The sequence below is a fragment of the Rana temporaria genome, chromosome 3, assembly GCF_905171775.1.
Source record: "Rana temporaria chromosome 3, aRanTem1.1, whole genome shotgun sequence".
NCBI lineage: Eukaryota > Metazoa > Chordata > Amphibia > Anura > Ranidae > Rana > Rana temporaria.
The window spans coordinates 263,071,819-263,098,750 of NC_053491.1; the positions used below are offsets into that span (position 1 = coordinate 263,071,819).

At 43.5% G+C, this 26,932-nt stretch overlaps 1 protein-coding gene across 1 annotated transcript in view; it reads left to right on the forward strand.

Moving 5' to 3' along the window:
* Positions 1-2,187: 2,187 nt before the first annotated feature.
* The window catches only part of SEPTIN8 (septin 8), a 121,417-nt gene continuing 96,672 nt past the window's right edge, over positions 2,188-26,932 (forward strand). The window contains exon 1 of the mRNA XM_040344635.1: positions 2,188-2,609. Coding sequence (XP_040200569.1) covers positions 2,580-2,609 — 30 coding nt within the window. The 5' untranslated portion in view covers positions 2,188-2,579. The remainder of the gene's footprint in view (positions 2,610-26,932) is intronic.

The window sequence follows — 26,932 nt, forward strand, 5'->3', positions numbered from 1 at the left end:
AAACGCAGCCACTGTGCCATCAATTGTCACCAATGTGCCATGCCATCAAACACAGCCACTGTGCCATCAATTGTCACCACTGTGCCCTTTAATTGTCACCGCTGTGCCCTTTAATTGTCGCCGCTGTGCCCTTTAATTGTCCCCACTGTGCCCATTGTCCCCACTGTGCCCATTGTCGCCACTGTGCCCATTGATGTCGCCAGTGTGCCCTGTAAAGTGCCCCTTTCCCCCCCGCCCGGCACTTACCTTTACTGGAGTCAGCCATCCACGTCCCTCGATGTCTTCTACCACCCTCGATGACTGACAGGCGTCTCAGCCAATCAGGTTACCGGTAGCCAGAATCAGCCAACCTGATTGGCTGAGACGCCTGTCAGTCTTATCCAAGGAGCGCATCCCTAGTGCGTTTCTTGTATAAGCTTCCGGGACCCGAGGGCTGTACTCGGAAAAGCACTTCCGTACAGCCAACCAGCTGCCGTTATTCAGATGGCCGGATATGAGCGCCGACCATCTGAATAGAACAGCGGCAGCGACGATAATAACATAGATTCGTGCAATGCATGAATCTATGTTATTAGACTCAGTGGCGGTAAGAGCCAGAGGGGGCAGCGCTCCAGCGCCCTCTATGGACAAACCGCCACTGATATACACACAGAATACACATACACACACTGAAAAGGTACTCGAGAGGCAGGGCAGCTATAATGTTGGATTTTTTTTTTAAAACACAGATTTTTACAACCCTGGGCCCCCTAGTGGCATGGGGCCCTCAGGCAGTGCCCGAGTGCCCGAATGGTCAGCCCGCCCTTGGTAGTTGGGCACATGCCTGGCATGGATCATGCAAGACAACAGTGATCACTGTACTAGTACAGGCTACTACAATGATTCTCAACTTCCACAGGAATCGGCCAGCCATGGGATATGTATAGATCCAAGCTGAACCAATGTAAACATGCAGGAAAAAAACGAACCTGGACCTCAGTGTTAAAGTAGAGCTTGTTTTGCCATCTGTGTCCCTTTGCAACAATTTCCTTTAATTTCCTGTCCCATAGGCAAAACAGGAAGTGAAAGGAAATCCCTCCAAAGTGAAAGAATCCTGGGGTGTCACCATTGGAAGATTTCCCTTATATTACTGTTCTGGTGACAACCCAACATTTGTGATTTCCTTTCACTAATATTAAACTGGACAAATAGGGGGATGTGGGGATATGAGATATTTACAAATACGGCATGCGCCATAGACAATGAAGCAGGCACACTTTAGAAACAGCGATCGTGCCGGCCGGCTCCGGCCAATCACAGCACCGGAGCCGCAATACCTGGAAGTAACTCCGGGACGACATGTTGCCGGCCGGTGCTGTGTGGGGGACACGACGATGCAAACTAGCTCATTATGCCTTTGTCTTGCAGGTGTTTGTTTTTTTTATTTTATTCAAAAGTGGGTTTTTACAACCACTTTAAGGCTGGGTTCACACATATGTGAATTGGATGTGCGTTGCATGACAGGCAACGGTGACTGGGTCTCAATGGAGTCGGTTTACACATGCCGCAGTCCAGATTGGAAATGGGGTCCGGTGCGTCTTTGGGTCCGGTTCAGGTGTGACTTCAGGCTAAAATTCCGACCTGAATTGCACCTGAACCGATGTACAGGAACACACCGCACCCCGGGCATAGGGTTGCCACCTCATCCCTTTAAAAGCGAAAATTAATTAATTGCACAGGTTCTCTGGCTGATTAAGGTGCAAATTAAACTCACTTGGTGCCTTATCGACATTAAATTAGTCCCAGAACCTGTGTAATTACTACGGTATGTGTTTGGGTTTAAAGGGATGAGGTGGCAACCCTACCTGGGCATGAACTTGCGGCTGCACATGTGTGAACCCGGCCTAAAGGGGGAACAGACAGCGATAAAAACTGATGTGTGTTCTAATCCATCTACACTCCGTCCAAAACAAAAAAGCTTGTTCCTGTAGTTACACTTTAATAGCACGTTAGTGTTATTGAGTGAATCTGGTTTAGCTGTAGAATTCTCATTGTTGTAATACCCTCAGACGTCCAGTAGAGGGCATTAGAGGCCCAGGGCTGCCTTTGGCTCTGTACAATTTGAATACAAACACTGATATTACAGAGCGGAATCCTTCTATAGAACCATTATTATCAGTGTTTTGTGGCGGGTTATCTCTCGGGTGTGCGATCCCTTTGGATCCGCCTTAGGTGCTGTGTACAGAATACAGTGACAGCATCACCTTTGTAGCGGGGCTCCGCACTACAGTTCCCAGCATGCTCCACAGCGGGAGGGCGGGGCCAGGCCGGAGAATCGGTGACCGCCCGGTGTGTATGTAGCTGTGTGCTGTGAGCGGCCAGTGCTGTGTATACTGGGAGCTGTACGGAGCCGGGTGTACAGAGCGCTCAGTCCGGACCTAGGTGGGAGGTGATAGGACTCACTGATGCAGATGGGAGTTTCCAGGAAGTCCAGTGGCCATATTGGATCCCATTGAGATCTATGAGCTGGGATTGCATCAATTCACAAGAACACAGCAACCAGGGACACAGTGCCGGGGACTGAGCCTTGCAGAGACACCATGGCAGCGACTGATGTGGAGCGATGCAGTGTGAGTGATGAGGGGGCAATGTGGGGGGGACACGGGCCCGGGATGTGTATGGACACTCCGGAGAGATAGCCGGCACACATGGCAAACTTTTCATCATAGTACAACTTCTCCCTGCCATCCTACACCCAGCTCTGGGCTCTGCTACAGAGGGGGCATCACTTTATACAGAGCTTTAACTTCAGGGGCCCACTACTACTGGGGGACCATGTCACCGACACCAACTTCAAGGCTAGGGAAACCCAGTCCAATCATTGATATAGGGCCCCTATTTCACACTGTCATGATATAGGGCCCCTAACTTTACGCTGTGACATTATCATGTCGCGATATAGGGCCCCTAACTTTACGCTGTGACATTATCATGTCGCGATATAGGGCCCCTGACTTTACGCTGTGCTATTATCATGTCGCGATATAGGGCCCCTGACTTTACGCTGTGACATTATCATGTCGCCATATAGGGCCCCTGACTTTACGCTGTGCTATTATCATGTCGCCATATAGGGCCCCTGACTTTACGCTGTGCTATTATCATGTCGCCATATAGGGCCCCTGACTTTACGCTGTGCTATTATCATGTCGCGATTTAGGGCCCCTGACTTTACGCTGTGGTATTATCATGTCACGATATAGGGCCCCTGACTTTACGCTGTGGTATTATCATGTCACGATATAGGGCCCCTGACTTTACGCTGTGGTATTATCATGTCACGATATAGGGCCCCTGACTTTACGCTGTGGTATTATCATGTCACAATGTAGGGCCCCTGACTTTACGCTGTGCCATTATCATGTGGTGATATAGGGCCCCTGACTTTACGCTGTGCTATTATCATGTCGCCATATAGGGCCCCTGACTTTACGCTGTGCTATTATCATGTCGCCATATAGGGCCCCTGACTTTACGCTGTGCTATTATCATGTCGCCATATAGGGCCCCTGACTTTACGCTGTGCTATTATCATGTCGCCATATAGGGCCCCTGACTTTACGCTGTGCTATTATCATGTCGCCATATAGGGCCCCTGACTTTACGCTGTGCTATTATCATGTCGCCATATAGGGCCCCTGACTTTACGCTGTGCTATTATCATGTCGCCATATAGGGCCCCTGACTTTACGCTGTGCTATTATCATGTCGCCATATAGGGCCCCTGACTTTACGCTGTGGTATTATCATGTCACGATATAGGGCCCCTGACTTTACGCTGTGCTATTATCATGTCGCCATATAGGGCCCATGACTTCACGACACTTCAGTGTGCTATTGCCATGGCACGATATAGGGCACCTGACTTGGTGACCCTCCAGTGTGTTATTGCAATTGTATGTCATGATATGGGTCTCCTGACTTTATGATCCTTTAATGTGCTACAGCAATGGCATGGTATAGGGCCTCTGAGCTGGTGTCTCTTACATATGCTTTATCTCTATTATAACAAGATGTAGGTCACCAGACTTCATGATTCTTCATTGTGCTAGTGCAATGCTGTGTCATGATATAGGGCCCCTGACTTGGTGACCCTTAAATGTGCTTTTTCAATTCCCTGTCATGAATGGGGGTCTCTTGACTTGATAACCCTTCAATGTGCTGTCGCAATGCCATGATTTAGTGCCCCTGGCTTGGTGACTCTTGGGTATGCTTTTGCCATAAGATGTCATGATATGGTTCTCCTGACTTGATGAACTTTCAATGTGCTATTGCAATGCCATGTCATGATATATTGCCTCTGGCTTGGTAAACTTCAATTTGCTATTGCAATTCCATGTTATGATATAGGGATATAGGGCCCCTGACTTGGTGATTTGCGTATGTTTGTGCGGTGACGTTCTGCCCGCAGACTGTGGCCGGAAGTGGGTGCAAATACCTGTCACCTGAAAGGTGTCAAATGTGACACCGGAGGGGGGAGGGTTCCGATCAGCGGGAGTTCCACTTAAGGGTGGAGCTCCGCTTTAAGGTTTGACCTCAGATGGTTTTGGTAAACCCGAAGAGAAAAACCTGCAGGAAAACTGATGGTGTGTGGGGCTTTAGTATTGCAATACCATGTCACAATCTAGTGCCCACTAAAGGTGCTTTTGCAATGCTAAGTCATGATATACGGGCCACTGACTTGAGCTCCGAATTTACTATTGCAGTGCCACGATATGGGTCTCATGACTTGGTGACCCCTACATGTGCTTTCGCAGAACCATTGATGTAGGTAGGACCCCTGACTCGGTAACCCTTAAATGTTCTATAGCCACGCCATATCGTGATATGGAGGCTCCTGACCTGATGACTCTTAAATGTGTTCAGCGCCATGATCTAGGTCTCCTGACTTGGTAACCTATAGCAATGCCATGTTCCAGGTCTCTTGGGACTAGGTTGCCCTTAAATGTGCTGTTGCAATAGCCAAATAAGTTACTGATAAACTCGCTAGCTTAGAAAGGATCTTCAGAATACTTTTTAATTTTCAGCTTTTTGTAAGTAGAATGCGTCTTGTACAGCAGTGTAACGGTTAAATGGTGATTTGCATGTGACAGGTCAGCCTTCAGCCATGTGACAGTGACCTTCCTCCCCTGTGATGCCACTTGTGACAGCACCTCTGGCTCTTGCCTTTTCCAGGCTGGGCTTTGTTCATAGAAGTTCTTAGCGTGTTACACAATGTACGCCAGGAGCTGGAATTCCAATAAAAGTGTCCTGCTAATCTGTGTTTGCCATCTCCTCTGTGCTGGTACGGGTGGCATGACAAATTAACACATTCTTTGCCGAAGTAAAGCCTCTAGTCTCGTATTTCCATTTCACAAATCTAGAGTATGGGAAGTGGAAGCAAATGATAATGGGAGTCAGAAAAATGCATTGCGGTGGTGTGTGGGCGCAGTGCGCTGAAAAAGACTAGTGCATGCCTGTTTTTGTTTTTTTGCGATGCGCAAAGCACTGCACAGCAGGCAATCAAAAACTTTTATGGGAAATGTCTGTGTGACATTTTCAGTAAAGTTGGTTAAAAAAAAAAACTATATAGAGCAATGATTCCCACCATACTGCCCTGCACAAGCTGGTGTGAATGGACCCTTGGGGTGAGTGTTGGCCAGGGCACTGTCTGCATGTTGTTCCTGTGTTTCCTCAGACATTCCAAAGACATGCTGGTAGGGAAATTGGCTTCTGTCTAAACTGGCCCATGTACAGTATCTCACAAAAGTGAGTACATGAGCTGTATTAGCCACTTATTGAAGTGATACCATGGTCTGTCTTGGATTACACATATACAGTATCTCACAAAAGTAAGTACACCGCTCACACTTTTGTAAATATTTTATTATATCTCTTCATGTGACAACACTAAATAAATTACACTTTTCTTAGGGGTGTACTAACTTTTGTTTCCAGCTGTTTAGACATTAATGGCTGTGTGTTGCGTTATTTTGAGGGGACAGCAAAGTTACACTGTTATACAAGCTGTATACTCAATACTTTACATTGTAGCAAAGTGTCATTTCTTCAGTGTTGTCACATGAAGAGATATAATAAAATGTGAGGGGTGTACTTACATTTGTGAGATGCTGTCTATGTGTAGTCTATAAATCCAAATACAGACCGTGGTATCGCTTCAATAAGGCTGCATTCACACCTAAGCGACAAAACGCCCGACGCGGGACGCTTCTGTCGCTAGAGGGGAGAATTCCCATTGCCGTCTATGGAGATGGTTCACATCTCATAGACGCGCAACGCCTGTCGCCTGAAAAAAAGTCCCGGACCCTTTTTTTCACGCGACAGGCGCGTTTTCCCATAGACAGCAATGGGAATACTTTAGAAAAAAAAAAAAGAAACATTTGTAATCGTGGCAAATCTGCCGCTACACGCGTACGCGGCTGTCGCTTAGGTGTGAATGCAGCCTAAGTGGCTAATGCAGCTCATGTATTTGTGAACCACATGACTGACTTGCGCTGCTCATTCCAAAGGAAAGTGAAGGGGAAGAAGAAAGGTTTGGGAGTTCAGAGGATATTGATGAAAAATAGTTTACAGGGCTTCTGACCGGCACATATGCACTAGCAAAGAGGGTGGTCTTTCATGCACACATGCCACACATATCCATGGTCAGCATAGCTCAATCCAAGCACAGTGAGAAAAATCTCTAAAGGAAAATTGTACAATTTAATGTATGGCCAGCCTAAAGTCAGGCATACACTATTCGTTTTTTTGTTTGTTTAATAAAGCGGGCTGAATGCAAAAACCTAAAGAGCTTGGGAGGAACAGCTGTACTAATTACCCAATGTTGGTACAGCGATTTCCCCTACTGAGCTAGTGTGTTGCGACAGGAAGACAGCCCCCTCCACTAGAACACACAGGACATGGCTGAGAATGCCGATTTTTCTGGTCATACCCTTTTAACAGAAGCTGGCCTGGCTGCCACACACACGGGCCGAATGTTGGCTGGTTTCCACTGAACCGGCCAATGCCGCCCAATATTTGGCCTGTGTGTGTGGCCCTTAGGAATTGCGTCACTTTAATTCTAAGTAGGCATTCAGTTGATTGTTAAAGCGTCAGCTCACTTTTACAGAAAACAAAAAAAAAGTTCTAACACCGTACACCCCCCGTTGCCACTGTACTGACCTCTGGGGGTTGCTGAGCTATCGGCTCCCCACAGCCGATCCAGCGGTTCAAGGATTTGAAAACCGCGCTTTTCTCTGGGCAATGCTTCCAGGATGGAGCGTTGGCACCATCCCAGTGAATTAATCGGGTCTGTCCTGGAAGTGCTGCATGAAGAAGAGCAAGGATTTCGCTGGAGGGGCTGCGGGGATGCTGACAGCAGGGACCGGGTGGGGTATTTCTTTTTCTGTAAAGGTGAACTAACCCTTTAAATGTGGTGTAGCATTTTACTGACTTGACTAGGCTAAAGAACCTGCGCCAAGAGAAATATGGGAACCACCATTACAGTTTTATAGCTGCAGGCCCCAGAGCTGTCATCTTCATCTTGGCTTCTCGAGTGCCCCCCATGGAGAGCCACATTCCATGCTGTGTCCATTGATGCAGACAGCAGGACTCGCGCCCCCCCACCGGCTCCTGTGTCACTGGATTTGATTGACAGCAGCGGGAGCCAATGGCTCCTGCTGCAATCAATCTGTCCAATGAGGACCTAAGACTGCTGCTGGAACAATCGGGTCCAGGTAAGAAAAAGGGGTGCCTGAGGTCAGGTGCCGCTGCAGCAGCACAAAAGGTTGTTCACCTTAAGCTGCACGATTAATCGTTAAAATGGTGGTTGTTGCAATATTTTATGTCGCATCGTATTTGCGCAGCAGTTTTTCAAACACAATTTTATTTTTAAATACACTTTTATTCAAAAAACGAAACAGTAAAGTTAGCACTTTTTTTTTATTTTTTTTTTGTATATTGTGAAAGAAGATGTTACACCACGAGAATCATGATCTTTATTCTAAGCAAAAAAAAAAGTGATTCTCATTTTAGGCAGAATCGTACAGCTCTACCTTAAAGCGGAGGTTCACCCAAAAAATATTTTTTTAACATTGTATTCAGCCGAGTTGTCAGAATGACAATCGGCAGTTTTTTATTTTATTTTATCCCCGTACATACCGTATTTTCACCGCCGCTTCCGGGTATGTCTTCTGCGGGACTGGGCGTTCCTATCTGATTGACAGGCTTCCGACCGTCGCATACTGCGCGTCACGAGTTGCCGAACGTCGGTGCGCAGGCGCTGTATAAAGCCGACTCGCAGTCCGCGCAGTATGCGACGGTCGGAAGTCTGTCAGATAGGAACGCCCAGTCCCGGAGAAGACATACCCGGAAGCGGCGGTGAAAATACGGTATGTACGGGGATAAAAAAAAACAGCCGATTACATTCAGCCGAGTTGTCAGAATGACAATGTTAAATTTTTTTTTTGGGGGGTGAACCCCCGCTTTAATGCATAGAATGCATTAAGGTGGAAAACCATGAGTTTTCAGCCCCCATGAGTTTTCAGCCCCCATGAGTTTTCAGCCCCCATGAGTTTTCAGCCCCCATGAGTTTTCAGCCCCCATGAGTTTTCAGCCCCTTTGAGCCGGGTATACATGGTCCAAATTTTAAATATGGTTGATCCGGCTACTCTTCATTTCCACCTTCTGTTCATGTCCCCAATTCAGCTAGGGATTTTGAAGCTTCAGTGGCAACTCTGCACATGCTCAGTTTTGAGTGAGTTTCTATGCTGATCATTTCCTACCTATCACATCGGAGTAGCCCATGTGACTATATGTGGGCGTATACACCAAGGTATATGACAGCCTACTCGCTACCTCCTCCTCCATGCCCACTAACCAGCTAAACACAGTGGGGGTGGGATATTACATGTCGATTTTAATGGTGGCTTCACCTCCCTCATATTCTAAGACGCAGGCTGGAGGGGTGTGACTGGCATGTTTTTAATGTCCAGTCACCAGATGCATTCATGAATATTGCCACAAAATCTGCTTGCTGATCACCTGTCCCTTTCCAGCATTCACGGGTGCCACTGCCTTCAGAGCCCAATATGTTTTCTCACTAAATGCAAGGCTTTCTCTGATTGAATAAGGTTGGGAGGTGACATCACCACCTCCACCTCATCAGTCTTTCACCTTTCTTATCTGGCATTCTTCAAAGCTTTATCATTGGTTAGATTTGGAAGAAGTACTGAATGTTCTTCCTCCATATTTCTTCTGTGAAACTTCCAGCCTACAATAACTAGTCGATAGTGGTAGTTTGATTGTGAGAAACTCCTATTGTCATTGTTTCATCTGTGTTTTTTTTTTTCTTTCCTGTTTTGGATAGAGGTGAAGAGGGATTAGAACCCCTGTTGTTTTTTTTTTATTACTCTCTGCGTCTCATTAGCGGTTTTCACTCCTATCTATCTATCCTATCTATCCATCTCATTTTTGGGTTGTCGCTAGAACAAGAATAGCCGGGGGAAACAGGGATCCCCTCACTTTTCAGGAATTTTCTCACTTCCTGTTTTGGCTATGGAACAGGAAGTGAAAGGAAATCTCCCTAATGAGATACAGATAGTTTGAAAACAAATCCTGACTGGTTAGAACCCTCTTGCTCTATCCAAAAAAAAAAAAAAGTCTGGCCTTTTAATTTTTTCTTCAACAAATCTTAGCGTTTTGTGTCCATGCTTTTTATAGACAGAAAGTACTGTAGACATGATTTAGTGGGCCTTGAACACTGTACTGCAGTTATTTGTCTGTCTTGTTGACCCTTTTATTTATTTATTTTTATATATATATATATATATATATATATATATATATATATATATATATATATATATATATATATATATATATATATATATATATATATATATATATATATATATATATATATATATATATATATATATATATATATATATATATATATATATATATATATATAAAAATCTGTTAGTAAACCACCTATGCATACAATAAAAAAAAAATAGATTTTGGTCACTTTAAATAATTACATTTATTTTCTCCTCTACTAAAAGATTCCATTTCCACATACTTCCCACAACCACAATTAAAACGCTGTGTGCAAAGGAAGTCCATTAAATTGGAAGAGGGGGGGTGTCCTAATTGGATGGGATTCACATAATATGTTTTTAGTAAGATCTCTTTTCAGGAAAATTTCATGTTTTATTTGGCTGTTAACATTTATTCTGAAGGTTTCTGCCAGGCTTTGCAATGTTTTTAATACATTTTAATAGTTATTTTATACAAGGAATCAACACATAAATCCTTTAACCTGTTTAGTATGAACATTTGTTTTAAAAGGTAATTGGATTGTGTGCTAAAGTAACGTGGACTTGTATAAGAGTGGCACACCTCACACTGAACCCTAAGGCCCCTTTCACACTGAGGAGTTTTTTTTAGACTTTGAGTGCTAAAAATACCACCTGAAAAACTCCTGCCCTGCAGTCTGTGTGAAAGCCTGAGGGCTTTCACACTGGAGCTGTGCGCTGGCAGGACTGCTCCAAATGTCCTTTGGAGTGGAGAAGGAGCGGTGTGTTTAACGTTTAGTTACTTTGGGCCGACCTGGACCAATGTAGCTGTGTAAAAATTGCCAAACCTGGAGCTTTAAGGAAAACCACCAATAAGATTAGGAATTTTGTGGTGGTAGGGTAGGGCTGCTCACGTGGTTCTTGTAGTTGTAAGTTGACCTAATTCTATGGCTGCAATGGACTGTGGTGAGAATTGCTATATGGGTGCTGTCAGGGCCACTGATAGGCCAGTACAACTGGCCCTGTTGTACCGGGCCCAGCCAGCAGGGGGGCCCGGGCAAACTCCACAGAGAAGTTATTAATGTAGGTAAAAAAAAAAACTCAGCCCTGACCGAACATTGTTAGTCTGCCGTACACCATCCCCCCCACGCCCGCGAGTTGATTTCTATGATTTTTTTTTTTTTTTTTTTAGCACAATACCTTTTGTGCTAAAAAAAAATATTTTTTATTTCCGCTCGTGTAGGTGCACTGCAGGAGTCAGGATGGTACTATTTTCTCTATTTCGGGCGCGGAAGAATATCTCTTCTCTCCCGCGCCCGCTCCTCTGCTGGCTCAAGTTCTGGCCAGCTTGTCCTTCCCTGGCGCCACGGAGTGATTTTCTCCCTCCGCTCTTGGCCCTCTGACCTCGGAGAGAGGAAGCAGTGGCAGAGGAAAAAAAAAAAGAAGCCTGTGACCTGGCATCTGACTGTTTTTTTTTTTTTTTTTGTGACACTGTCAGACTGACTCTCCAGCGAGTCCAGGCAGCCAGCAACAGCACTACAGGTACAGGATCAAGGAGGAAGTGACTCCTGGGGCCAGAATAAGGTGTGTACTTTATTGGGGGGGGGGGGGGGGTTTCATGATCTACTATCTAAAGCAGCATCTAAACAATATGGCATTGGCGGCACTGTCTGCAGGTAGCACATGCGTTATGGCATGCGCTACCTGCAGACAGTGCCACCCATGCGGCCAATGCCATATTGTGCTGCAGATAGTGCAACCCATGACGCTAATGCCATGTGCTACCTGCAGAAAGCACATGGCATTAGCGTCATGGGTGGCACTTTCTGCAGGTAGCATATGGCATTAGCGTCATGGGTGGCACTATCTGCTGACAGTGCATCCCATGACGCTAATGCTATAACGCATGTGCTACCTGCTGTCAGTGCCACCCATGCGGCCAATGCCATATTGCGTTATGGCATTAGCGTCATGGGTGGCACTGTCTGCAGCACAATATGGCATTGGCCGCATGGGTGGCACTGTCTGCAGGTAGCACATGCGTTATGGTCCATAACGCATGTGCTACATGCAGACAGTGCTACCCATGCCGCCAATGCCATATTGTGCTGCAGACAGTGCCACCCATGACGCTAATGCCATAACGCATGTGCTGCCTGCAGAGACTGTGCCACCAATGCATTGATGGAATGGGTGGCACTGTCTGCAGCACAATATGGCATTGGCGGGCGGCATGGCATGGGTGGCACTGTCTGCAGCACAATATGGCATCTGGAGAGGGGCCAGGGGTGGAGCTACAGGGGGCCCAGTCAGGTAGGCTGTACGGGGCCCCGTGATTTCTATCAGCTGCCCTGGGTGCTGTGTGTATGTTGTAAAGATAACTGTATATAGGGGCTGCTGTGATGGGGGATGTGTATGTATTGCTGCCATATGGAGTGAAGAGAACTGTATCTAGAACTACTGTAAGGGTTCAGGATTACATCCATCAGCCCATAGTAGTAGTATTATTACTGGCTCCTAGATTTTGGGAACATTTATTCTGGCCTAAGCTATAGAGAGACTCTCAGGGGAGCTTCTGCTTGTGAAATTCACTAAAGAATTTGGGGTACAGGAAACATTTCTCTGGCTTTTATTACAAATGAACCACGGGACACGTATTATTATTATTATTATTATTATTACTACGTATTCCATTGTGGTACCTAAAAGATAAGGAAGAGATATTAACCACTTCAGCCCGGACCATATTGCTGGCCAAAGACCAGGCCACTTTTTGCGATTCGGCACTGCGTCGCTTTAACTGACAATTGCGCGGTCGTGCGACGTGGCTCCCAAACAAATTGGCGTCCTTTTTTTCCCACAAATAGAGCTTTCTTTTGGTGGTATTTGATATCGCCTCTGCGGTTTTTAGTTTTTGCGCTATAAACAAAAATCGAGCGACAATTTTGAAAAGAATTAATATTTTTTACTTTTTGCTATAATAAATATCCCCCCCAAAAAAAAAAAAAAAAATATATATATATATATATATATATATATACATATATATATATATATATATATATATATATATATATATATATATATATATATATATATATATATATATATATATATATATATATATATATATATATATATATATATATATATATATATATATATATATATATATATATATATATATATATATATATATATATATATAATTTTTCCCCCCTCAGTTTAGGCCGATATGTATTCTTCTACATATTTTTCGTAAAAAAATTGCAATAAGCGTTTTATTGATTGGCTTGCGCAAAAGATAGAGCGTTTACAAAATAGGGGGTAGTTTTATGGCATTTTTTTTTTATACTAGTAATGGCGGCGATCAGCGCTTTTTTTATCGGTACTGCGACATTATGACGGACACTTTTGACACATTTTTGGGACCATTGGCATTTTTATAGCGATCAGTGCTATAAAAATACATTGATTACTATAAAAATGCCACTGGCAGGGAAGGGGTTAACACTAGAGGGTGGGGAAGGGGTTAAGTATGTTCCCTGTGTGTGTTCTAACTGAAGGGGGGGGTGGACTCACTAGTGGAAATGACTGATCGCTGTTCATACATTGTATGAACAGACAATCGGGCATTTCTCCCCCTGACAGGACTGGGAGCTGTGTGTTTACATACACAGTTCTCGCTCTGTAACGAGTGATCGCGGGTACCCGGCGGTGATTGAGCCCGCCGGCGTCACGGACGAGCGGGGGGGGGGGGGCGTGCGTGCGCGCCCCCCTATTGGCTGCTCGGCGAGATGACGTAGATATACGTGATCTCGCCCAGCAGAGCCGACCTGCTGCCGTAAAACTGTGGCATCTGGTCGGCAAGGGGTTAAAGATAAAACACTCCAGGGAAATCCCCTGTGCAAAATGATGACTTTGCAAGCCTAACATTTTTCATTTGTTACAGTTTCTGTTTGAACAACTACTAGTAGTAGTCATTGTTGCCAAGTGACAGATTCCAAATGCAAATGACATTAGACCAGTGAGTCACAAAGATGCCCATTAAAGCGGAGTTCCACCCTAAAAATGAACTTTCTATTAACCGCTTGCCTTTAATGTGTAAAAAAAAAAAAAAAAAAAAATATTTTTTACTCACTTCTATCTGGCTGTTACTAGGCAGAATTCGTAATCTGCCTAGTTCCTGGTTCTAGGTGGTTCAACTTCCTGTCCTAAGACCCCATTGCCTTCAGGGAAATGATGACACTCATTTCCTAGGAGTCTCTGGGCATTACTGTCTCTAAAAATCTAAAGCACTCAGGCATGGCAGCACCTATGCAAGTGTGTGTTGTAGCGTACCACAATGTGCCGTAACGCACTCCTCTGCGTTTAAAGCACCAGGAATTTATTTAGCTAACCATATCTGTACCTAACCATTCCCTTCAACCATTGAAGTTTTGCCCTGTTAGCCGTCAACATGAACATCACACAGTCTGGGGCTCCTATACAGGCACTTGAAAAGGAAAACATGGTGCAAGATTGTTTCTTTCTAACTATGCATTACATTGTTTCTTTTTTATCTTTTGATAGACTGTTTTCATGATTTGCCACTATGGTAGACGTAGGGAGCGGTTTATATTTGGAGCTGGGACCAGCCTGTCCTTTGCCACTTTGACAGCTCTATCTTCAGCTCCTAATTGTGCATTATCTTAAAAAGCATATTGTAATCAATCCCTGGATAGAGATCAAAGTATCCAGCCAGCCGTAGTCCTTGGCACGACAAAAGTCCTTTATGTGTCTTCCTGTACTCTTGGAATACGTTTTATTTGTATTCCTGTTTAACTTTGCATCATCATTACCACAGGACCCTAATTTATTATTGAAGCCAAGTAGAGCTTTTATCACAATTGTGGTCTCTGGGTATTTGCGTTAACAAAATGATTTGATGTTTTATTAAAAACTATCCAATAATATTTGATTAATTAGGATGCTTTCTTAAGGTTTTATCCCTTGGATTAACAAGTCTGCACACCCCTGTAAAACGCCAGGTTTTTGAGATTTAAAAAAAATTGGATCGATATAAATCGCTTTTAATTTATAAAAAAAAAAAAATTCCCACACCTTCAACCTTTTCATGCCAGAGGGTAAAACAAACCTTAAAGTGATTGTAAGGCTTGTTTTTTTTTTTCCTCCACTGTGCAATTCGCTTTGCACAGTGTCCCCCTGGCGGCCCTGGTAGTTCCTCCCCCCTGCATCGTATAACCTCCTAGGAGAAGCGCTCTCCCGGGGGGGTTACCTTGTGGGCATGCTTCCGAGTTCGGCATTCGTCCATAGACGCTGAATATAGGAGTCTGCCCCGCCCCCAAGCGCCCGTGTATTTTTAGTGGTGCTTTACTGCCATTTTTGCAGAGGTTTTAACCCCCGCTAGCGGACAAAAAAAATGGAGTAAGACCACCTGCAAAGCATTGGTGCAGCGGCGCTTTGCCCTTGGTTTGGCGGCACTGCCCATTAATTTCAATGGGCAGGGGCGCTTTAGGAGTGGTGGAGGAGCGGTGTATACACCTCTCCAAAGATGCTGCTCGCAGTTTTTTTTTTTTTTTTTTTTCTTTTTTACGAGCCGTTTTTCAAGCACTTTACAGGTGCCTTTGTTAGCCCAAAAGCGCTTGAAATATGCCTAAGGCCCCTTTCACACGGGGCGGATCAGTAATGATCCTCCGCTTGCTCAGCGGGGATCGCTCCGTTGATCCCAGCTGAGCCGGCGGATGACAGCGCAGTCCCTGTGCGGGGACCGCCCAGTTTTTTTTCCGCTCTCCCCTATGGAGGGATCAGATGAACACGGACAGACGGTCCGTGTTCATCTGATCCCTCCAAGATGGAAGGAAAAGTAGTTTTTTCCTCAGTCACACTTTGGTGGAGCGGGTCGAATGTCAGCGGGCATGTCACCGCTGACATCTGCGGCTCCATAGAGGAGCACGGAGCGCCCGTTCAGGTCCACCTAAAAAACTGGCAGGCGGACCTGAACGTGTGAAAGAGCCCTTAGTGTGAAAGGGGTCTAAGGGCTCATGCACACTACAGCTAAAAAAAATAATAAAAAGCTGCTTTTAAACAGACATTTCGGCTTGAAAAAGCTTGTGCTTTTATTTTTGTGCTCTTGTGCATGTTTTTTTATTAGCTCCTTCAAGCTCATTTTGGGCTCCTTTAAGCTTCTTTGAGCATAAGCATTTATTTATTCATTTATTTTTAGCTCTTTGGGGCACTAACTCCTCTCAAAAATGTTGTATTTGGTTTTTTTTTTCTGCCTGGAAAAAGTGTGTAAGCGCTCCAAAGCCTGTCCATGAGCCCTTACTCTGACAGTCTAAAAAAGCTAAAAACATAAAAGTGGAAGAATAGTTTTTACTAAAAAATTCAAACGCTGCAAACCTCATTCTATAGCTAATGCTACTGGTGTTTTTCTAACTCCCAGTGTGCATGATGCCTTGCCATTAAAGAACAACCCTGAATAAATTCTCCTGCTCCTGACGATCGCAGCAATGTCACATATGTGCATGTTGTTTGTGTCTGTAGTAGGACCCAGAATCAATAGTACAGCTCTGCGCAGAAACCATCGGCTTCCATTTCTTTTTTTGGCCAAAGATTTCTTTAACAAGCTGAAGTTAGAAGACGATTGGCTACCATGCACAACTGTACCCGATTTTTCACTCTCCAGCTTTCGTTGATTAAACCCTAAGTGACGATGAGCCCTGGTTTACGTTGGTGCAATTTGACATGCAATTGCCGGGAATGGCAACATCCTAATCCTTTCAAAAAGTCGTTTGTGTACTACTTTTTTTTTTTTTTGCACAATTTCCATTGACATCTGTGCAGAAACTCACACACATGTCTCTGAAATCGCGGCCGAAATTGGGACTGACATGCGGGAGTTCGGCTGAACTTGCACGGCTTTGTTCCCGCAGCTCAGTGAGAACCTGGGCGGATACAGATTACATTTTTTTTTTCCTACCTTAAATATGCTGACCCTGACATTTGACCCTGGTTTTGATCTTTGACTCTAACCTTGACACTAACCTTCACCTAGATCAAACCTTGATCTAGCTATTTTTCTTCATAATACATTTTTTAGCACACTTTTACATCTTTCTATTCATTCAGAAGAGAGAAAAAAAACCCATATAGACTACACAGTGATCACTCTGATAGCCGGTCTGAGGCTATAAGTGTTCAGGTGACTGGGAGTCCTAGGTCCCAATTGTTGGTACGAGACCCAGGGCTATCGGTGAGAGTCACACAGCACGTTCTTGGCAGAAACACAGATACACATATATAAAGCCTACCTCCTGGATGCAGCGTGTGTGTGTGTGTTGTGACCTATAATCGGTTTTAAAAATGGATTAAAATAAACAAATCTTTAAAGGGTGATAAATTACAAATAAACTCACAATAGCGTAGTTGCATAAATGTACACACCCTTAAAATACTTTGTTGAAGCACACCTTTTTTATTTTTTTGATGGCATTCAGTCTTTTGGGTTTAGGCATCTATCAGCATTGCACATCTTTCTTTGGGAATCTCTGCTGCCTCTTCCTTGCAAAAGTCCCCCGAATCTACAGTAATTAGATCAGGGCTCAACAAATCCAGGTCGCCATGGCGACTAGAAATAGCGTCCTGGCGAGTGGGGTCTTGGCTTGGAAGGTGGGCAAAAAAAATAAAAAAAGTTCCATAGGACTGGCGCTCCGAGGACTAGGCTGAAGCCGCGGCCTCGCCTAAAACATCCTGCCCGCAGCGATCCTGGGAAAAGGCCGCAAGCGGCATCTGCCTAGTCCGCAGAGCGCCTTTTCCCCAGGATCGCGGCGGACTAGGCCGAAGCCGCGGCCTCGCCTAAAAGCTTAGGACTGGCACTCCGCGGACTAGGCCGAAGCCGCGGCCTCGCCTAAAACATGCTGCGGGCAGGTTGTTTTAGGCGAGGCTGCGGCTTCGGCCTAGTCCGCGGAGCGCCGGTCCTATGGGATGTACAATTAATAAAAAAATAAAAAAACTGCTGAAGTTCACACATGGCTTAGAACTCTGCCAGCTCCCATATGACAGTGCTAGACCAATCTCCAAGCAACACTGTTGTCACATGGATCAAATTCACTTGCTTTATCAAACCTGCAGGTACTGGCTATTTTCTTTGCTCCCTGTGACTGAATAGAGATGTAGGGGGATAAAGGAAAAAAAGGTATGCTGCTGGGGTAGTGGACATTAAAACAGGTTTGTCTTAAAAGAGAGAGAGAAAAAAAAAAGATATGTTTTTAAAAGGAGAAGCTGGCTAACCCACTAAATTTAACCAATATATATTTTTTATAGTTTATTGCAACAGTAATGCAAATAAGCAGTCCAGTTTTTGACAACCTAAAAGATAGATCAGTGCCATATTATTCTATTATGATGGTCAAAGATATAGGGACATCTAAGCAGTAAGTCTTCATGTAGAAGATCTGTTTTGAAAATGGACTAAAAGGTCATTACTGACTGGCATACAGTGAGGGGAAAAAAGTATTTCATCCCCTGCTCATTTTGTACATTTTCCCACTGACAAAGAAATGATCAGTCTAAATTTTAACTGTAGGTTTATTTTAACAGTGAGTGACAGAAAAACAAATATCTAGAAAAACGCATTTCAAAAAAGTTCTAAATGGATTTGCATTTTAATGAGTGAAATAAGTATTTGACCCCTTCGCAAAACATGACTTAGTACACATGTGTGGTTTGTATACCGTTTACATATGCGGGCACTGCTTGCGTATGCGTTCGCTTCTGCTCGCGAGCTCGGCACGCGTTTTCTGGCTCCTAACTTTTTTAGCTGGCTCCTAGATTCTAAGCAAAATTGTCAAACCCTGAATTAGATTCAGGTCTGGGACCTAGCTGGACCATTCCGAAACTCTGAGCTTCTTCTGGTGGTTTGTTTTTTTATTGAATTGTACATAACTTGCGTCCTAAAGGTGAAGAAAATTCAGAAATGATTTATCTTGGTGCGTGTGTGTGCGTTTGTGTGCGTGCGTTTGCATGCGTGTGTGTGTTTTTATGGTAGAACGAAGCCCTCCTATCCTTTTTGCAGCCAAGGAAGATGTCATCTTGGTGTCTGTTTATTCTTCACTTGCCATGGTGCTACACACATGATCTCGGCTATGACACCAGCTATTTGAGAGCACAAGCAGCAGTGACGGTTATCGTGCACAGCATGCTTTTAAATGTAGTTTTGGAAAACTGGCAAATCAATGGGTTTAGTTCTGCTTTTTAAAGCAGAACTACAGATGTGGATAATTTGGTAGTGCCCTTCCATGAAAAAAGAACCCACAATTTCCTCTGAAATCATTTTAAACCAAATGTAATTTCCTCCTGAAGTCATTAAGTTACCAAAGTAAATGTCACAGATCATTGTTTTTGTTATAAGATAAATTCACCTTTTTAGCACATGTTACACCCATATTTAGGATGAACCAGCTCCTGTCTCCCTCTCCACCTAACCACTTCCTTTGTGACAGTAGGCATCCACTGTCACGTTTTAAAATTGGCACAGCTGTGCGCGGCCCATTCAGTCACAGGGATCTGTAAAATGAAGAAATTCCAAGTCCCGTCTGTCACCGCAGCAGGCGGCTTCAGCTTGTAGTTCTCCAGTGGATGGTGAGAACGATGATGAGGGCCTTTTGTAGGTCATTTACACTTCCTACAGCTCTGAAACTGATAGCCTGTACAGAGGTATGAGCCTGACATTGCACCCATAATCCACTGCAGGTGGAAAACAATATATGCATCTTCTTTTTTCCTGCAAAAGTGCTTGTTTCCACATGAAGGTGAACTTTTCCTTTTTTAAAGTGGTTTTAAACCCTGGTCTGAACTAGATCAATGTAAATGATTATAGATGGAGAGATATATAGATGGAGAGATATATAGATGGAGAGATATATAGATGGAGAGATATATATAGATGGAGAGATATATATATAGATGGAGATATATATATATATATATAGATGGAGAGATATATATAGATGGAGAGATATATATAGATGGAGAGATATATATAGATGGAGAGATATATATAGATGGAGAGATATATATAGATGGAGAGATATATATAGATGGAGAGATATATAGATGGAGATATATATAGATGGAGAGATATATAGATAGATAAAGAGATGCCTGGAATTATCTTTTAGATTGTGTAGTCAAAATTGAGAAAATCTGCTCTATATGTCTATATTCCCATTAACACAACATGCCTATAAGAAATGATTAGAAATATTACTCATCGTATATATTTTTTTTTATATGTTTCTTAGGTGTCCTGGCTGACTGCAATTTTTTTTTTTTAAATAATGTCAGTATAAGGCAGGCCATAGACGGTGTAAATTTCTTTCCTGCAACCACGGGTTGCAGGAAAGAAATTCACACAATTCCTCCATAAACACTGACGGATCTGTCCCCCTGTAAACCTTCTGTTGCTGAGCAATTGTCTGCTCCCGGCGGGGGTGGAGAAAGGTGTCCCGCCGGGGAGGCTATAGCAGCCACTAGCAATAATCGCCAGTGAGTTCAGCGGGCTGGGTGTACCCAAGTTGATTGATCAAATTGGTACATTCAGCCTGCCCATTAATGGTTCGAATCTTGTCCAGTTTCTGCCTAACTGGCTGAGATTTGAACCGTCTAAGGCCGGCCCAAGTCTGTCAAGTCGTATCTCTTCTGTACTCTATCCTAAACTAAAATTTCTGGCTATACTGGCTGTATTCAGGGCTGGCATTGTTGTTGGGTTGAATACATTCTTGCATTTCTCCCCTATGACCCCCATGTGCTCTACATTTTACGTATTTGTTTAAGACGAATGTATTCGTACATACCATGCACACCTTAGGCATGAGAAGTGCTTGTTGGACTGTGTAAAACAATTTTATTCCTGTAGGTTATGTATGTCTATACCTTATAGTTCTCCAACAATTGCACCATTAAGTTTTTCAGATAAAAGGAGCAATTGCTCTCAAAAGTTACATTTCTTTTTTCTTTTGCATACCAATGTAGAAAAAGGCAAACATTTTATTCTTTTAACAATAGCTACTATATACATATAAATATAAATTTATTTATTTTTTATAACCACTTCAAACCCAGGTCAGTTCTGAATTTTCTCACATGTATGTAAAAATCTGCATATTTTTTTTTTTTTTTTTGCGTGAAAATTACTTGAAACCCCAAACATTAAATAGCCATCAAAGGCCATGGAGAATAAAATAATGGCTGTTGCAATTTATGTCCCATTTCCATGCCTTTTGAAAAGGTATTCATACCCCTTGAAATTTTGTCATGTTACAACCGAAAACCTAAATGCATTTTATTGGGATTTTATGTGATAGACCAACACAAAGTGGCACATAATTGTGAAGTGGAAGGAAAATGATAAATGGTTTTCAAATTTATTTTACAAATAAATATGTGAAAAGTGTGGCGTGCATTTGTAGTCAGTCCCCTTTACTCCGATACCCCTAAATATAAAATCTAGAGGAATCTATTGCCTTCAGAGGTCCCCTAATTAGTAAAGAGTCCACCTGTGTGTTTTTAATCTCAGTATAAATTCAGCTGTTCTGTGAAGCCCTCAGAGGTTAGTTGGGGAACCTTAATAAACAAACAGCATAATGTAGGCCAAGGAACACACCAGGTCAGGGATACAGTTGTGGAGAAGTTTAAAGCGGGGTTAGCTTCTAGAAAAATTAAATAATATTTTAAGCTTTGAACATCTCACAGAGCACTGTTAAATTCATCACTTGAGAATGGAAACAATTGCAAACCTACCAAGACCATGGAGGAGCTGCAGAGATCCACAGCTCAGGTGGTAGAATCTGTCCACAGGACAACTATTAGTTGTGCACTCCACAAATCTGGCCTGTACGGAAGAGTGGCAAGAGGAAAGCCATTGTTGAAAGTAAGCCATAAGATTTCCCATTTACAGTTTGCGAGAAGCCATGTGGGGGACACGGCAAACGTGAAGAAGGTTCTCTGGTCAGATGAGACCAAATGGAACTTTTTTAGCTTAAAAGCAAAATGCTATATGTGGCAGAAAACTAACACTGCACATCACCCTGAGCATACCATCCCCACTGTGAAACATGGTGGTGCCAGCATCATGTTGCGGAGATGCTTTTCTTCAGCAGGGACTGTGAATCTGGTCAAAGTTGGATGGAGCCAAATACAGAGCAATCTTAGAAGAAAACCTGTTAGAGCTTGCAGAAGACTTGAAAATTGCTGTCCAGACTCTCTCCATCCAATCTGACAGAGCTTAAGTTATTTTGCAAAAAAGAATGGAAATGTCACTCTCTAGATGTGCAAAGCTGGTAGAGACATCCCCAAAAAGACTTGCAGCTGTAATTGCAGCCAAAGGTGGTTCTACAAAGTATTGACTCAGGAGGGCTGAATACCAATGCACGCCACACTTATCACATTTATTTGTAAAAAAAAATTTAAAACAATTTGTTTTCCTTCCACTTCACAATTATGTGCCACTTTGTGTTGGTCTATCACATAAAATACATTTACGTTTTTGGTCGTAACATGACAAAATGCTGAAAATGTCAAGGCACTGTACGTACGGTGGTCGGAAAGCAGTTAGGCATGGGTGGGTAGAAGGTCAAGTTGCGTGATATTTAAACATTAGCTCCTAGCACTACCCTGTGCTTTTTGTGTTTTTATGTTGGAAAACCTTAAAAAGCAGTATTTAAACCCAAAACTAAATGTAATCTATTGCTGCTTACCAATCATTAGGTATGGTGGCGGAACTATTTATCCCCCCTCTATTTTTAACCTGGTGACCTGCCCAGTAACACCCCTCCTGTATTAGAGTGTCTCCATTATGAATGAAGGAGCACAGGGGGCACCTTTTGGACAGCCGCACTGTCAGTCTGGGGGAGGGGAATGTTGGATGTACTAGCAGATTTAGATACAAATTGAAGCCAAACTCCAGCTAATCCTTTATAAGCAGTTGCGGCAAATAGTTTTTTGTTTCCTTTTTTTTTGTGTGTGTGCTGAATCGCACATCACACCAGCATTGTGGTGTGAACAGGGCACAAACCTATTGTATGTGCCCAGCCCTTGTGATGCCTGGCAGTGCGGACAGCACAGCATTCTCTAACTAGACAAGGTGGAGATTATGATGTCGCTACTCTTCGTCTCTTCCAATTGGGGAATGCGTTGCATTTAGTGAGAAAAATGCAACGTGTTCTCTGAATGGCGCTGATGAGCGGGCGGCCTCCTGTGTTTGACACATTTGATAAAATAGCCATACTAGGGATTTGGCTTTAAATATCTTCATCTTCCTTTTTTGCTTTTAAAACTTTTTATACAATACTCCTTATAGCAGGGATCGACAAATCCCGAGCGCCAGGTCGCCATGGCGACTAGAAATGGTGTCCTGGCGACTTGGCTTGGAAGGTGGGCAAAAAAAAAAAATTTTTTTTTTTTTTTTATGTGAGCTGGTGCCATCTGGTGGTGAGCCGTTGGTATTACAAGTTACCACCAGATGTGAGCTGGCGCCATCTGATGGTGGCCGTTGGTATTACAAGTTAAGCATTACAAGTTAAACAGCAATTCTAATGTCATTTTTTACTATTTTCACTGCCATCTTCTTCCCTCTAATTGGAACCCCCAAACATTATATATATTTTTTATCCTAACACCCTAGAGAATAAAATGGCGATCGTTGCAATACTTTCTGTCACGCCGTATTTGCGCAGCGGTCTTACAAGCGCACTTTTTTTTGGAAAAAATTACACTTTTTTTAATTAAAAAAATAAGACAACAGTAAAGTTATCCCCATTTTTTTTTTATATTATGAAAGATAATGTTACGCCGAGTAAATTCATACCCAACATGTCACGCTTCAAAATTGCGTTTGAACAACGTTTACATATGCGGGCGCTGCTCACGTATGTGTTCGCTTCTGCGCGCAAGCTTGTCGGGACGGGGTGCGTTTTCTGGCTCCTAACTTTTTTAGCTGGCTCCTAGATTCCAAGCAAATTTGTCAACCCCTGCCTTATAGAATACTGTGCTCCTTTCAGACGTTTATGTAAACCTACCTTGCTCATAATGACCCCTAAAAATGAGAGAAAATACAGTTCCTCATTTTTCTAGAAGTTCTCGTGTTGTATAAAGTTTGTTGTAAAGTTCTCTTGTGCTGAAATGACTGTAGGTTTTGTGGTCACCTCTCTGTATGCACCATGTACAGATCTGTAACCAGCATGACTGCATTCTGCAGGAAACTTGCTCAGCCTGCAGTGTCACTTGGTGCTTCTATCTGATGAGAGCCGTGAGGTTATGCTGGGGAAAGGTCCACCCACATACATATTACACGGCTCAGATTGTACATGCTGATAAAACATACATTCTGTATTGTATGTCTTGTAATGTTTTGCAGTTATGGACGGCTTGGAACAGTTTGCTGATTCAAGTAGTAGGATAAAAATCAATTTTTGTTTAGATTTTAGATTTTTTTTTTTTTAAACAAAAATGTTTATCCACCCTGATTAAAAGAGGTTGTACAGGTAAAAATGTTTTTCCTAAATAGCTTCCTTTACCTTAGTGCAGTCCTCCTTCACTTACCTCATCCTTCCATTTTGCTTTTAAATATCCTTATTTCTTCTGAGAAATCCTCACTTCCTGTTCTTCTGTCTGTAACTCCACACAGTAATGCAAGGCTTTCTCCCTGGTGTGGAGTGTCATGCTCGCCGTCTCCCTTGGACAACAGGAGAGTCGGGACGCCAACCAACACACCACTCCTTTCTCTATCTGCAACATAGAGCATCCTGACTCTCCTGTAGCCCAAGGGAGGGGGAGAGCAGGAGAGTCAGGATGCCAACGAACACACCGCTCCTTTCTCTATCTGCAACGTTGGAGCATCCTGACTCTCCTATAGCCCAAGGGAGGGGCGAGCACGACAGGAAAGTACAGTGAGATTGTCTGTTTCTAGTGATCAGGAACAGCGATCTCTCTGTACTCCCAGTCAGTCCCATCCCCCCACAGTTAGAAACACCTCCCTAGGGAACACTTAACCACTTGGTTCCCCACTAGTGTTAACCCCCACCCTGCCAGTGTAATTTATACTGTAGTCGGTGCATTTTTTTTAGCGCTGATTACTGTATAAATATTGCTCGTCCCAACAGAGTAAGTATGTGGATAAATTACTGCACCACGAGCGTGGAGAAAAGCTGCTACACAACAATAAAGGCCTGTACACATGATCGGATTTTCCGACGGGAATTGTGTGATGTTGTCAGATTATCCAATCGTGTGTACACAAGTCCTTCGGACAAAAATCCAAAGTACAAATACGCATGCTTAGAAGCAATGCTCACCCATAACACAACAAAAATTGCCCAAAGGGTGGCACTAATGAGCTGGAAAACATCGTTTTGTGTTTGTTGGCCGGCAATTCTTTGCCGTTTTGTATGCGATCCAAGTTCCTGACCAACGCCCTTCAGACAGAAGTCCTACACTTTGTCAGATGGAAATCCGATCGTGTGTATGAGGCTTAAGACTAATTGTTTACAAATGTGAGTAAAAATGTGTGTAGCGCTGAAGATATGTCGAGTACACACTAAGAGCCGGTTCACACTTGGGCGGCACGACTTCGGGGGCGACTCTGCAAGGCGTCCTGAAGACGACTTCAGAGGCGACCTGCAAAATGACTTCTGTATAGAAGTCAATGAAGATTGTCCCGAGCCGCCCCCGAAGTCATACAAGAACCTTTTTCTAAGTCGGAGCGACTTGCGTCGCTCCTGTTAGACCGGTTCTATTGCATAGAATGGGACGCGTCTTGTCAGGCGGCTGAGTCGCCTGACGAGTCGCCCCAGTGTGAACCGGCACTTAAGGCATGCATATATTCAGCGCTACACATTTTTACTCAGAGTGTCCAGCGTCCGAAATGTCCGCCACAATGTTGCAGTCCTGCTAAAAATCGCTGATCAGCACCATTACTAGTAATAAAAATTAACAATAACAATTCCATAAATTATATTTTCTATTTTGTAGACGCTATAACTTTAGCGCAAAGCGATCAATAAACGCTTTGTGATTTTTTATTTTTATTTTTTTTCTCTCCAAAAATATGTAGAATACATATTGGCCTAAACTGATGAAAAAATGTTTTGGGGGGGATATTTTATTATAGCAAAAAGTTAAACATATTTGTTTTCTCAGAACTGTTGGTCTTTTATTTAGTTTTTTATAGTGCAAAAAAAAAGCAGAGGGGATCAAATGCCACCAAAAGGAAAGCTCTATTTTGGGGACAAAAACTTACATTTTTCGCATGACCATGCAATTGTCCGTTAAAACGACACACAGTGGTGATGTATTGCAAAAAATGGGTGTGATCATTAACCGGTTCCCGACCGTCTCCTGTACATTTACGTCGGCAGAATGGCCCAGCTGGGCAAAGTGACGTGTATATCTATGTTGCTTTGAAATTCCTGCCGTGGGGGTGCGCGCCGCAGGCAATGCGGACGATTCCCTGCCACAAGCTCTGTGGCTGTGGGACCCGCGGACTCTATGTCCACCGGTGTCCTGCAATCTGGTCACAGAGCCGCAGAACGGGGAGAGGCAAGTGTAAACATGCATCTCCCAGTTCTGCCTAATGACACTGTCACTGGTCGTCTGTTCCCTCTCATCAGGAACAGCGATCAGTGATGTGTCACTCGTAGCCACACCCCCTAACGGTAAGAATCACTCCCTAGGGCACACTTAACCCCTTCAGCGCCACCTTGTGGTTAACACCTTCACTGCCAATGTCATTTTATAGGTCCCAAAAGTGTCTGATGTGTCCGCCATAAAGTCGCAGTCACGATAACAGGCAGCAGCTCTCCACTTGGGGAGGTGTGAGAACCGAGCTATCGTGTGTAAAAAAAATTTAGGGAGGACACTGAACAGGGACTAAAAAAAACCTGACAGAGGTTCTAGCTCTCCCTATTTTATTCAAAGCAAAGACAACATTTTGGTGACTTTGTGCCTTTTACTAAGCATGTGATGTAAATGGAGAAGGGAGAGGTACAATTGGTAAGATCTTGGGCCCCCTTGCATGTAACAGGTGTTTTGGCACAGTACAGCGTTTATTTGTATGG